Below are 15,287 nucleotides of genomic sequence, written 5' to 3'. Positions count from 1 at the left end.
ATGTCACAGCTGTTTCTGATTTCACTAAATCATATGTGAAAGAACTGTGAACGAATGGTGTTATTGCTACATAAATCATTGATTATTTGATTTTATGGTGTTGTTTTGTATAATGCATGTACTGTACAAAAATGTCTTTCTTAACTCAATGTTTTGCGCGAGAAAGATTGTTTTGCATGATTTTCCCATGATCTGGTTGTGTTTCATCCGCTCAGATGTTTCTATATCAGAACGTGCTCCCGTTTCTGCTCGTCTGCACTCACATCGGATTGTTTAAAGTATACAGCGTTAATTAAATTAAGTTTGGTCTAGCAGAATGCTCAGTTTGGACGTGATCTCTCCGGCACCGATCCATTTGCTGAGCTTTTCCTCCCCCTTCAGGCCATAAACAGCACTGCGGCGTGAGTTCGGGGTCCATCTGACTGACGCTCCTTCAGCTTTTGCTGCTTAATTCACTGTAGCTTTCCTTAAATATCAAGTCTGATTTGAAAATGCATTTTTAGGCGTAATAATTCTTCGCTGTGTCTGTTGACTTGCGCCGGACGGAGTGTTTCACTGAGAGCGAGTGTGGATTGTTATGGACGGATGCTGGAGTGTTTGTGGTGATGTTGTTGTTTTATAAAGATGAATCGTCCGTCTGCATGTTTTAATAAGCCGGAACAGCGCAGGTTTATGGCAGTAAACACACTTTAGTGTTTTTTAATTGTGCTCTTGTGGTTTCCGCTGCCATGCGAGAGCATATGCCCCACAATGACATCTACAGACAATAGAGCCGTATGAGACCAGAGCCGGAGTGTGTGTGTGTGTGTGTGTGTGTGTGTGTGTGTGAACTTCAGTTTGTTCATGAGGTGTTTAAAATGAACAAGTTACACATGGTACCCTGCCATGTTCATTATAACATTATCAAACTGATTTGTCATATTTCGCATTCAAGATAAGAAGTCTTAATTCTGTGCATTAGCTTCAATATATTAACTGTATGGTCATTGTTTAAAGCAAGAGTCATTTTCATAAATATTTCTATTAATATTTCTATTAATGTACATATATATTTATTCTAATCTAAATTTATTTACACATATGAAAGGGTGAATCTGATGAAAACATATTTTTCTAAAAAAAAAAAAATGTCATATTCAAAAGACATTGTATTTTGCATTGTGAAAACAATGCCTGTTTTTAGGAGAGATTTTTTTATTATTATTATTATTATTATGAAATAATTTTCATGACCATTACATGTTTTGCTTTTCAGGAATTAATTATTTCCTTTTCCTTTTCCTTTTTTAAAATATGACTGTTTTCAATCAAAATTCTCATTTGATTGTACTTTAACGATTTTTTTAACATTTATATTAATTAAAAATAAGTAATAAATTAATAAATAATATTTATTATTATAAACTATATAAAAATATATTAATTAGGCAGAGCAAGAAATACTACCATGATTTATAAATGCTATTAAAATTAAAATAATATTTTAATATGTGAATATGTAATTTCTGTGCATTTCAGTATGCAGTAGTGAACTGAGATTCTTTTTTATCACTAGTAGTAATTTTGCATGAGGAAAACTATGTTTTCATATGCTTCATTGTTTTTTTTTTGTTTTTTTTAGCTAGATGTAAGTTCTCTTTTTATTGTTTTTGAGGTGAAATATGGATAGGACATGTTCTTGACAGGTTTTGTGAGATTCACCATAAGATGGTAATTGAAAGTATCAGATTTCATGTGATTTTAGCTGTTCATGTCGCAAAATACAGATTTATGTGTGTAATTTGTGTCTTTAGTTTCACTGGACATCAGCAAACACACTAAAAACACCAACATCAGCCACTAAAACACAAGTGAAGCTGGTTTGTGTTGCTGATGCTCTTGTTGAAGGCAGCGATGAGAACGAGAGTGATATGGGGGGGTGGGGGGGTCAGGTGGGTCTCCATGGCGACGGGTTGAGTGACAGGTAGCGGACGGAGCAGTGTGCAGACGGAGGTAAGACTTTGGCCGCAGCCCAAAACTCAGCGAAAGAAAGAAACAGCCTCCCGTACCAGCTGTCGACAGCGTTTTTGTTGGAACCAGAGTGTGAGAACCCTGTTTAAAGCCGGCCGAGTGTGTGTGTGTGTGTGTGAACCCTGCAGAACCTCGCCGTTTTGGACTACATTTTAATGAACATGTGCTTGATTTCCTGTGTGAGATTTGTGAAATATTAGCGAACAATCGAGTGTCATTTGCTAGTTTCCTGCAGCTATGTTCCACTGACACAGATGAAGTCTATTTCATGATCATAAAGAATTTAAAAAGGGGAAATTACTAATTTCAGCATGATCTCGTAACTTTAATTAGTGTTTGAGACTCATAAAGCAATAATTCAGACAAAAATGAACATTCTGTCATCATTTACTAACCCTCAAAACCCTTGTGACCTTCTTTCTTCTGTAGAACACAAAAGGAGATATTTATCAGAATGTGAACGCTGCTCTTTTCCATATACTGTATATGGATGTGAAAGGAGACATATGAGCATCAAAAATGACAAAAAGCGCCATAAAATCATTATCCATTTGATTTATGACTTTCTTTCTTCTATATATCACAAAAGGAGATGTTTAGGGGAATGTGCACGCTGCTCTTTTCCACATAGGGAATATCAAAAACAATCACAATAATCAGTTCATTTTGACTCTTGTACTATACTGCAGGTCAGTTCCTCAGACAAAATCACCATACAACTTCTGAATAGTAAATTTAATATATTTTCCATATAATGAGAGCACATGTAAATGGATGCATTTGAGCTCCAAACATGACAAAAAAATAAAAGAGCCAAAAAAAGTAGCATCATCATATTCCATGTCTTATGCACTGTTTCTTTTTCTTTTCTTTTCTTTTTTTTCGAATTTTTGAAAAAATTTTTTTTGGAATATAGTGAATATATATTTTTATGTAGTGAACATGGATATAAACTGAGGCCAAAAATGGCAAAAAAACAACAACAAAAAAGCATCATAACAGTAGTTAATTTGAGTCATGGACTACATGACTTGGACTACATGAAAATCTATTTTCCATATAGTGAATATGGATGTGAATGGAGGCATTTGAGCTCCGAAATGGGGAAAAAAGCATCATAATTATCATACGAGTTCAGCAGAATTAAATGGACAACTGTTATAATGATTTTATGGTGCTTTTTGGTCATTTTAAATCTCAGATGCCTCCATTCATATGCACTTTCATTAAATGGAAAAGAGCAGCATTGACATTCTAAGAAATGTCTATTTTTGCACTCCACAGATGAAAGAAACGCATGTGGTTTTGGATCAGCATTGAGGGTGAATAAATTATGACAATGATCATTTTCAGGTGAACATTTTTGTGTTTGGTTTTCTGACTCTGATATGTCAGGGAAATGGAAAAATGGTTGTGTAAATGTGTAAATAAACTCCCCCTGATTCACCTGTCAGCCCGTCCAGGAAAGAGAAGCAGAGAGAATGTAGCAGTAAATGATCTCATGGTGGGTTTTTTTGGTTCTTTTTTTAAGCGAGTGGAAAGAAATAACAGAAACAGCTGCGTGTGTCTGGCTGCAGCCCAGCGGAGAAAAATCCTCCGTATGAAATAAACGGTCCCATTTCATTCAGTCCTGCCAAAAAATCAAGACGTGAACATATCGGAGCCACGTCCCCGTGTCCCTTCGTTTGGTGAGGAAAAAGGCCAGCCCTGTGTTTCTGAAAGGTTTCTGTGTCGTCTATAAATAGAGATTTGTTTTTTGAGGCGCAGTGATTTTAACGGCAGTCACGGACAGCTGGATTTCTTCTCTTGAGATCTTAAACAGAGAAAAATATTCAGGATTTTCTCCACCGTAACACAACAACACACCTGCTGACAGAGAGACGTTCACGGTCTCGTTTTGCTTTCTTAAAATGTTCGCAGATTTGCAAGAGATCACATATCAAGTTTGCATTTGCAAAAGTCAGAGAATATGTTTTAGTTGCATGGATATCCTAATATTTTTACTTGCATGATTACATTTTTTTTTTGCTTGACATGATTATTCTGTTCTATTTTTTACTTGCATTTATAGTTTAAGATTTTTATTTGCATAAATATTCTTTTTTTTACTTATTTTTATTTGCACTGATATATATTTTTTTACTTGACATCATTATTCTAGTTTTTACTTGCATTGATATTCTTATGTTTTTTTAAATGCACGATTATTCTGATATTTTTTACTTGCATGCGTATCGTCTTTTTTTACTTACATTAATATTCTAAGAAATTTTATTAGCCTGAATATTCTTCTTTTTTTGTGCTGGGATAGGTATATTAGATATTACCGGTAGATATATATCAATATGAACTTTATATGTCGTTATTGCATAATTTGTATCTATTTTTTTTTTTTAAGAAAACTGTAGCTAAAATCTTCATTACTTCTCCTGAGCTTTGAAAGAGACACCTCTGAGCAATATTATTTTCCTCTGTCTTTCATCAGATTCTTTCCACATTCTCATCCTCAGTTTTTCCTCATCCTCATCCCTCCATCCTCTCCTCCAGCACAGCATCTGTTTCTCTCTTCACCTCCGCGGCGGCCATTTCATGTTGATGTCTTGAGCGGCGCTCGATGCTTCGGCCCTGTTTGTTTGCGCTGTTTTCAGAGAACTTTTGTTTGGTGCCGTCGGCTCAGATAAAGCCCGTCTCTCTCTCTCTCTCTCTCAGACGTTCCCAACATTCCTGTCAGGAAATATTTGGCTGGAAACAGCAGAAAGAATCAAACTATCCATCAGAGCAGATGCATTCATGTTCGCAGATCACTAATATGACTGTTTCTGATCAAATTCACAGGATTTTGTTTTTTATAATGACAATAATTGTTTCTGAGAAGTTTTACAAATATATTTCTTAAAAATCAGATTCTTATTGTGCATTTACAGGTGTGTGTTTATCTGTATTTTATGATCATAAATCATTCAATTGGAATTTAAAGAGCTGAAACTCTTTTATATAATCATATTTCTAATATATTTTTCAAAGTTGATGTGAATGGAGGCATTTGAGCTTCAAAAATGACAAAGTGCCATAAAATCAATCCATTTGACTCATGCACTACATTTACAGGTGTTTCGTCTGCGTTTTATGATCAGAAATCATCCCATTTAAACTGAACTTTTGAAGTTTTAATATCCTATTTTTATCCGATGAATCTCAACACCTCTAAAATTGTGTTTTTGTTTTGAATGTTCGTCATGAAAATCAACTTCTTTTAGGTACTTTCAGTTTTTCCTAAAGTTTGTCTTCTGATTTCTGTGATTCTGTCTTTTTATTGTGATGAAACATGAATCATGTGTTGACTTTAAACAAAATAAACTTGAAATATAGAACTTAACCTTTAAGAAATGAAACTATTTTTATAAAACATACTCCATTTCTCAATTCTGATTGGATGATTCACATTATAATGTTGATAAACGCACTTCAGACTCACATTCAATATTAATGGAACAACACGCATGCAAATAGAATATAGTGATACAAATAAATATACATTTCAGCAATCAAACCAGGAAAAGTGTGTGTGTGTGTTAAATCTCAGATGAGATCCAGGAGAGAATTATATGAACCAGGTCCAGTGGACTGTGTGTTTTCCATTGAGCAATGCACAGAGGAAATGAAGTCAGTTTCCTGTGTGTGTGTGTGTGTGTGTGTGTGTGTGTGTGTGTGTGTGTGATCTCAGCTCCAGCTTCAAAACCGATGTGGAATGCTCTCCGCACATCTCTGCCAAATCACTGTCCGTTTCTGCACATTTATTTCTATGTGGAACAGAATTAGGGTTGATATTTCTCAGAAATGTCATGATTGACTTTAAGTTGATGATGTGCCTGTTATTTGGATGAAAACACGGTTTTTAAAACATCAGTTCATTTTGGACAAATTTATCCATGTTAAAGTGTGTTTTATTACCCAGTGGGTTTGGATTCATCAGGAACAGATGAGCGTGTGTGTGTGTGTGTGTGTGTCTCCATATATTGCACAGATGAAATGCATTTTGTGTTTTACATTGTATTTGTCTCATCTGCTGTTTTCTCATAACAATGAGGTATAATATTATAGTAATATTCTGGTTTAAATACAACTTACAACATGGCAACACAATTGACAGAAATGACCTGAATTCATCAGTGCTCTTTTAAAAAAAAAATAAAGATCCTTAAAATATTGTTCATAATAATATTTAACCTTGAATGTTCTTTTCAAGCTCTTTTATATGCATGGATATTATATTTTATGTTTTACTTGCATGGATATTCTGTTATTTTTACTAGCATGAATGAATATCGAATTTTTTTATTGTTAATATTTTGAATGTTCTTTTTTTTAAATTCCATGAATATTATTTTTATTTGCGTTAATATTCTAATATTTTTTTACTCGCATGGATTTTCCCATTTTTTAGTTGCATTAATATTTGTATTTTTTATTTGCATGAATATTCTAATATTTTTTTACTTGCATGAATATCTCTGATACATCTCTGATGCAGCTGTAAACTCGTGTTTTGTTATTAAGATCTATTCTATCTGTATTTTCAGACTCAGAGCAGACAGGTAATGTATTTAGTCTTGTTTTTGCCCTATTTTATTTGTCTGGGGCATGGAGCAGCAGAGGAGGACACTGCCCCATGTGTCCCAGCATGCACTGGGGGAGAGTGAGGCCACCTCTTTGCTGTTTATAAGAAACAGTTGAGACAAGAGATCTCATTGGCTCATAATGAGCTTGAACAGTAACAGCAGAGAGAAAGAGAGAGAGATCTCTGTGTAAGAGGAAGGACACATGGCTGCTGGCGAGCACCGGAGTAGCACCAATCAAAGTGTGTCGTTTGGTGTTACTCTGAATGCATTCCCCCCACGTACAGCGAGCCAAGAGCCAAAAGAGGCCTGCTTCACTACGACCCAGCATCCCCGGCACCCGCTGGAACAGGTTCAGAGGAGCCGCTCGTGGGGGAAGGTCTGTGAACGCAAAGCCCGTCTGCTGAAACCTTTCATTCAGTCACTCCTGCTTCTGTCTGATTTGACTCATATATAAAATATATGAGTCAGATTAAATCTGTCCTATTCCTAAAAACAGAAAAATCACCAATAACCTATGAAAACACCTCATAAACAGCAAAGGAATGAAGTAAAGAACAAATGGAGACTGAGTCTGTATGTATGGAAGCCCATTTTCACAACATAAGAAAAGAATGCCATGCTTATAAAAATATATCAAATCATTTAATAATGATAAAGTTATTATAGTCATAATTATGGCACAATTTGAAATGATGAGTTAATAAAGTTATAATTATATATATAATTACGTTAAAAATACGACAAAGTCAGAATCATGACATACTGTAAATACAAGGTCAAAATGATTAAAAAGGCATAATTATGATAAAAGTTCTGACAAGTCATAATTATGAGATAAATCATTTATGAGATAAAACGTCATTATGAGATACTAAATCATTTATATGAGATAAAAAGTCATAATTATGAGATACTAAATCATTTATGAGATAAAACGTCATTATGAGATACTAAATCATTTATATGAGATAAAAAGTCATAATTATGAGATACTAAATCATTTATGAGATAAAACATCATTATGAGATACTAAATCATTTATATGAGATAAAAAGTCATAATTATGAGATACTAAATCATTTATGAGATAAAACATCATTATGAGATACTAAATCATTTAGGAGATAAAACGTCATTATGAGATACTAAATCATTTATATGAGATAAAAAGTCATAATTATGAGATACTAAATCATTTATGAGATAAAACATCATTATGAGATACTAAATCATTTATATGAGATAAAAAGTCATAATTATGAGATACTAAATCATTTAGGAGATAAAACGTCATTATGAGATACTAAATCATTTATATGAGATAAAAAGTCATAATTATGACAGTCATAATCATGACATACTGTCAAATTATGATAAAAATGAATAATTCTAAAAAAAGGTGACATAAAATGTTAAAATATGAGATACTAAGAAATAATTATGAGATAAAAAGTCATAACTATCACATGTAAAGTCTAAATCATGCCAGGTTAAATTATGAGATGCTAAATCATAATTGAGATAAGTCATAATTATTTTTAAAAAAGTCATAATCATGACGTACGCTAAGTTGAATTATGAAAAATGTTGAGAATATGATAAAAAGTAATAATTCTTAAAAAGGTATGACAAGTCAAAATTATGAGATACTAAGACATAATTATGTAAAGTCAAAATCATGACATGACATTATAAAGACAAAATTATGGTTGAAAAAAGTTAGAATTATGATAAAAGGTCAAAATTATGAGATACTAAATCACAATTATGATATAAAAAAAGTCACATTTTGGTACCAAAAAAAACGGACAGAAAATCATGACATAATTTTTTTTTTTTTAAAGTAGATTTATGAGGTAAAGTCAATTGTGACATTTGTCAAAAATATGAGATAAAAAGTCAAAATTATGACATACTAAGTTTGTTTATGTCTCTTTGTTAAACTGTTAAATGCCTATCAGTCATCCGCTGCTTTAAAGCTCAACTAACTACCCATTTATTCTCGGTTTGAATGTGTTTGTGTTTCTGCTCGCATCCCATAATGCCTTGCACATGCCGAGGCTGATGTCGGGCAGGTAGCAGATGTTAGCGGCCCTTTAACCAGATCCAGAGTCTGAGAATGAGCGCGTGTGACGCTGTGATGTCCTGAGGCTGTGACGGCCGCGGCCCATCTGCACGGACTCACAAAACACAGATACCTCATTAAACAGCCACATTCAGAACAGCATTTAGACGTTTGCCTTCATAAAGACTATATCATACAACACATAAAGCGTATTTGAGAAGCAACAGGCTGTGAAAAGGAGGGGCTTCAAGTTGGCGAAGTTTCTTTCTCCCGTTTTTGTGCTTTTTTTATTTTCAAATGTTCTGTTTGTGCCGAAATCACAGAATCACCATAAGGGCTGCTTTGCATTTTTAATTTAGTAACTAACATATGAATACATTTGCATATTAATTAGTTGCAGATTAAATCATGCATACATAATTGCCTTCTTACTGTGTTTAATGTTTGTTAGAATCTGTAGCCGAAGCCATCAGAAGATTGCGATTGGACGAAGCCCTCCGACGTGTTTGAGCGGCTCAAATACCAACATTTGCTGAATATATTTGACGCTCGCGGAAGAGACAAACAGCGTTTTTGCCTAAATAACTGTCTGTCTGTGACACTTGGGTTCATGATTGTGTGAATTGACTCTTGCAGCGCTGAATGAACGTCAGACAGGTTCATTAGAGCGAAAAAAGGTTTTGTTGAAGGAAACTATATCAGTGTCTCTCTCTTTCCAAACGTTGTGTTTGTCTTTGTGGCTTTAATGAAGACGTCGCTCCCTGAAGATGTATCTCAGTGAAATGATCACCTTCTTCAGATATCGCCACTGTTTTTCTTTCAGTCTGGACTAATTATTCCTTGGTAATTTGTTTACATTATCTGTGCAGTTTTTTTTCCCAGAAATTACACCTTCCCACGACTCTCGGTATCTGCAGTGATTGAGCTCATTAAATAACCAGCTCAAGAAGTTATTTTCTATATTCATATACATTTCTCAGTCTGAGAAACAACAAAACAAGCCTGCGATAACTTGAATAACATTTTTAGTCCTGGTTATTTCAGCATGAAGCCCTCAGATTTTTGGATTTACTTATTTATTTTTTATTTATTTACTTCATTTCAAATGTTACATTTGTATTTTAGATTTGTCTTTTTAGTATTTGTGTATTTAGCTTGGAATTTTATTATTTGTTGAATTATGGACTTATTTTAGATGTATTTATTTTAGATTTAGTTATTTATTTTAGATAATTTAAATAATTTTTTTTTTATATATTATTTTTATTTTTTTTATTATTATTATTATTAAGTTTAGATGCATTACTTATCTATTTTAGATGCCTTTAATTTTTTGCATGTATTTTTCATTTATTTTAGAAGTGAAATAAGGCCATGGTGAAATCATGATCCTAACACATACACAAATAAAATGAATTCAGGTTCTTTTACAGGCACATTTTCTCAGGCTGATCTGAGTTTTTAGGCATGTGCTTGCGTTTCTGAGATGAATAAATCGGCGCTGTGTCAGGATGAAAGCTAACAGGAGTCTGAACTCGTCTTCATTGTGTGTTTGCGTGGCGTGTTGAGGGTTAAAGTGTTTTTGTGCACACATATGCTGTCGTGCTTTCTCTGAGACACCAAACCGGCCCTTAGAGCCGCAGTCGGGGCCCTTGAACTCCCCGAGAGAGAAAGAGAGATCCGAACGGGATCCTCCGAGATTGACAACTCATGCTTCTAATGAGCAAAAAATCCTCCGAGCATGAAATCGGAATGAAATGTGTGCTTATAATCCAAGTACTGTTTACTCTAATCCCACGGGATGGGAAAGTCAGCGCTGGGCGAGAGAGAGAGAAAGAGAGAGGGGCGACCCCCTCCAAAGCCCCTCCACAGCAAACAACAACAACAACAACACTTCCAGCAGCACAAAGGCCTGAGCAGACGAGCGCTGAGGACGGAGGAGCGGCCAGGAGAGCGCTGCTGCTGAATTATTGAAGTTCATTCTGGGAATAGCAGCGGCTCTCGGCATATGCAAATTATTTAGTTTCATTTGGGATCTGATCCCAGCGGTTCAGCCATTCTCCCATCAGATGCTGAAGCTGGCAGCGTGGCGTCGTCCACGTGTGTTAAAGTCACTTACTGTACACACACACACACACACAACAGGAAAACTTTTTTTCATCAGGTCTGATAGGATGATTTTTTTTAACAGAACAGATATATGATAATGTCATAGATGGACAGATACTATTTCCACTCTTTGTCCTTTGATGTTTTGTCTTTCTCTCTCTCTCTGTGTGTGTTTGTGTGTGTGTGTTTCACATAACTGCTGTTATGCTCTCAGGTGCATCAGCTTTCTGCCTTTATATTGCTAAAGCATTAGTAACACTGCTTACACATGAACACACAAATTATATATATATATATATATATAATTTTTTTTTTTAATTTGCAATAAATTATGCAAAAATTGGCGTGCTTTATTTTATACACACAAATATTTATTTTATACTATACACTAAATGTTTTACTATATTATCTAAAAATAAATATTAAATAGATAAACATAAAATTGTATTTTTTAAATAATTATACACTTTTTAAAATAAGAATACACTTAAAATAAATATATAATAAAATAATGTTTCTAGATTATTTTAGATGCATTATTTATTTTACACTTATTTAATTTGCAATGTATTATGTAAAAATTCTTGTGCATCACACATACATGTTTTACTATATACCAAAGGTTTTATTATATTTTCTAAAAATTGTATTTAAAGTATAAAAATGTAATTAAATATACATTTAAAATAACCTTTAAATAAATATAAAATGTATATATATATATATATATATATATATATATATATATATATATATATATGTGTGTGTGTGTGTGTTTTATTAATACCAAACAAGTAAAATAAAAGAATGTGCTTGCTGATATTTTACATTCACACTTTGGTTTCAAACATACTTCACTTTTCTGTCCATCACTGGTCTCTCTCTCTGTCTGTCTGTCTCTCTCTCTGTATCACTCTCTTTCTGTGTCTTTCTGTCTGTCTCTCTGAGTTCTGGTGTGGTGCCAGCGTTGAGGACAGATGGTGGAGTTATTAGATGTGCACGTATGAATCCCTCCCTGCAACTCGCCTTTTAATCAAATTAAAGCAAGAGAGAGAGAGACAGACACACACACACACACACACACACACTCAGAGTTTATTAATGGCGTTTGTGTTCTTCTCTATAATGGACTTCACTGTCACTTCACTGTCCCTCAGGCTGCGTGTATGCGTGTGTGTGTGTGTGTGTGTGTGTGTGTGTTTTACTATAGTAAATCATGTTGTGTTCATTCTCCATTAGGGCTTGAGTAAGTTTGTGCTCATTATTATATGTTATGGTAGTAGGTAGAGACCGTAAAAAAAAACTCTTTGTACTGTATTTTACAGTAAAATATCTAAACATTGTTAAATGAAGATAAATTTACTTGAGCTGAAATGACCTAAAATGACCTTAAAAGTCTTGTTTTATGCACAAGTTTTTACTTAACATAAGTCAAAAAATCTTGTTTTCCCTTTGAGTTGTTTACTGACTCTTTTGGCAGATATTTGTCTTGTTTTAAGCAGAAACTCACTTCATTTTGATACATTTTTCAAACACTAATTAATATCTTTTAATTAAAAAATATTTTAGATTTATGTTTGTTTGTTTGTTTGTTTTAGGTTTTTTATATATTTTATTTTATTATTTATTTCTTTTATTTTTAAATGTACTTATTGATTTGGTTTTACATTTTTATGTTTATGTTTTAGTTTTATGTTTATATTTATATTTTATATATTTATTTTAAATAATTGTAGATTATTTTAGATGCATTATTTATGTGTTTATTATTTATGTATATAAGCATAAAGTCACTTTATTTTGATACATTTTTCAAAGACTACTTAATATCTTTAGTCATTTTGCTTCTCAAGTAATTGTATATTGATTTAATAATGTAACAGCAAAATTCTGATTAATAAAATAATTTTTTGCAGTAAATAGACGTGTGTGAGCAACAGGAATCTTGTAGTTCGATTGCAGCAAAAAAATGCTCGAAACAAACACACACACACACACGCACACACATTTTCAGTCCTTTTAGAGAAGCCGACAAGCTCAGAGCAGGATCAATTCCAGATTTGCCATGGAAAGGAAAAAGTGTTTGTGTGTATTTGAGTGAGATGTTGAGTTTAAAGAGAGAGAGCGAGAAGGAGGGAGGAGGAGGGGCTTTAGCTTGCACAGGCCACGCCCCATCCTCAGTCTCTCCTCCCACTGGCCGATGTCAGGAATGCTCCTCGCTCGTTTGCATATTCAGCATGCTCAGGCCGGCCATATGGGAAAATGCAACTGCAGGAATTGTTGTGAAAAAAGGGGGACTGCGAGTTTTAACACAAAGTTGTTTGTGAGCGTCTGAACAGGATAAAACACACACACACACACACACACACACACTAGAAGAACAGAAGCATGTATTGCGCGTACACCATCCCTGGGGTGAGCGGTGGATCATTCATGTATTACTATAACGGCAAAGCGGTGAGTACAGATGCATGCGGATGACATCTGACGAATAGTTGACTGTCATTCACCTCTGATCTCTCTCTCTCTCTCTCTGTGTGTGTCATCCTTTCTGAACTGGAAAGAGATGGGAAAAATGTGTGTGTGTGATAAGAAATGTTGTTTTAAGCCAAAGTGTCTGATAATTGATGTAAGATTTGGTTGAAATGTAGACAGTTGAGCTCTGATGAACAAAGCTGGAAAAACACTGAAAGTTTTCTGCGAAAAAAAAAAAAAAAAGACCTTCCCAGATCCGCATGTGTTTGAGAGCTGGTGTAAAATAATGAAAGGTGTGAGAAACGGGTTCTGCTCTTCTTAGAAGTTCGGTCCTGAGAAATATCAAGCGTGGCCTTGAGAGAGACAGAGAGATATTTACACGTCGCAGATGTTATTTATCATAACGTACGGTCAGCACATCTCGATTCCAGGCCGTCAGGTCATTGAAGGCCTGTTTTCTGTCTCATCAATGTCTTTTTTATTCATATGTGAAGTCATTTTGCTTCTCAAGTAAATGCGTCTTTATTTATGTTGTAATAGAAAAGAAAAGAAAAATACTGAATTAAAAAAATAATTTTTTGCAGTGTGTGAGCAACAGGAATCTTGTAGATTATTGCAGCAAATGCAGTTTTTTGTGAGTGTTGATCTTTGGCCTTTTGAAGTATTTACGGTATTTTTGCATGTGCATTTACATTTTTGTGTAAAGCAGATTCTTTAACTGTAATATGTGTAGTTTTAGTAGCATATGAGCAATTATACATTTATGTGAATATTATGCACATTAGACAAAACTAAAAAATTTCTGTGCATTCCCGCCATCGGGAAAAATTTGTTGGCCGGTGATAAGTTGGACTTTCCCGCCTTCGGGCCAAATGCATAGGCCTGTGTGTGTGTGTGTGTGTGTGTGTCCTAATGTGGCCTGGCATCCCTGTGCCCTCTTTAATAAACACTGTGTGTGTGTGTGTGTGTGTGTGTGTGTGTGTCGTGCGTCTCTGGGTTGCAGCTTTGTGCCCGTCTTGATCTGCTGCCAGGCATCTTGCTGTGATTGTTTATTCTGCTATTTTAACAGTTAAAAAATTGCAGGACAACATCTCTGGATCCCCCGACACGGCTGTCCGTGTGCCGCAGTTTTCCGGGCCGCGCCGGGCGAGTGTGTGTGTGTGTGTGTCGACAGCGACCCGGTTCTCGAGGTTTTGGTGTCGAGCAGGAGGAGGATGTCGGGTCGACTAATGAATCCACAAAAGAGCTGCACAAAAAAACAAAAGGCCTCTTCACACACGAGCTGCGCTTAAACAGCGCCGACCGCTCGCCATTGTTATGCTAAGACTCCGTGTGAATATTCCTTCAGTTTAATTAGCTCAGCGAGACTCTCACGCCGGGATTTCACCCTCGGAGATCTTTAAAACACCCGAACGTGGAATATACTAGTCATCTGGAACTAAAAGAATGTTTCCTTGATTTTGAAATAACCATTTGGTTGCTTTTTTACACCTCAACTCATTCAAAATATTAGTTTGGAATCATTTTTTTATTAAGTTACATTTTTTTACATCATGCTTAATTTTTTGTTTAGCGTAATTGGTTTTAACAACAAAAAAGTTAGTATTTTTGCAAAACCACACATTTGAATGTTATATATCGATTGATGGGCACTGTATTATTTATCTGTTTTGTGGTTATTATTATATATATATATATATATATATATAATTTTATATACATTATTTATATATATATGTATATAGTACAATCCATTGACCACATGTTTAAAAAAATTATAAATCGTTTGTGCATTTCTTCCAGCACACTAATTACTTCCGTCCAAATGAACAATGTTTGTATGGACACACACACACACACACACACACACACACACACACACACACACACATATACATACACATACACACACACACACACACACACACTCACGGACATCATATCTGGAGTGTTTGTGACAAACAGCATTAATATAATCCCATTGTGTTACGCAACATTTGAAGTCAGAT

General features: G+C 34.5%; 2 protein-coding genes across 7 annotated transcripts in view; one reads left to right on the top strand and one right to left on the bottom strand.

Moving 5' to 3' along the window:
- The window catches only part of LOC306861931 (uncharacterized protein), a 1,169,885-nt gene that overhangs the window by 878,974 nt on the left and 275,624 nt on the right, over nucleotides 1–15,287 (bottom strand). The window lies entirely within an intron of this gene.
- The window catches only part of LOC306861928 (transcription factor 4-like), a 169,853-nt gene that overhangs the window by 102,083 nt on the left and 52,483 nt on the right, over nucleotides 1–15,287 (top strand). The window contains exon 1 of one of the 6 annotated variants that reach the window (XM_079404428.1): nucleotides 13,056–13,260. The exons of the other annotated variants lie outside the window; for them this stretch is intronic. Coding sequence (XP_079260554.1) covers nucleotides 13,192–13,260 — 69 coding nt within the window. The 5' untranslated portion in view covers nucleotides 13,056–13,191. Of the gene's footprint in view, nucleotides 1–13,055; nucleotides 13,261–15,287 lie in introns of those variants that run through there. 6 annotated transcript variants of the gene reach the window in all.

The sequence above is a fragment of the Barbus barbus genome (genome assembly GCF_936440315.1).
Source record: "Barbus barbus genome assembly, chromosome: 43".
Taxonomy (NCBI): Eukaryota; Metazoa; Chordata; class Actinopteri; order Cypriniformes; family Cyprinidae; genus Barbus; species Barbus barbus.
This window is presented reverse-complemented; position numbering and strand designations above follow the sequence as displayed.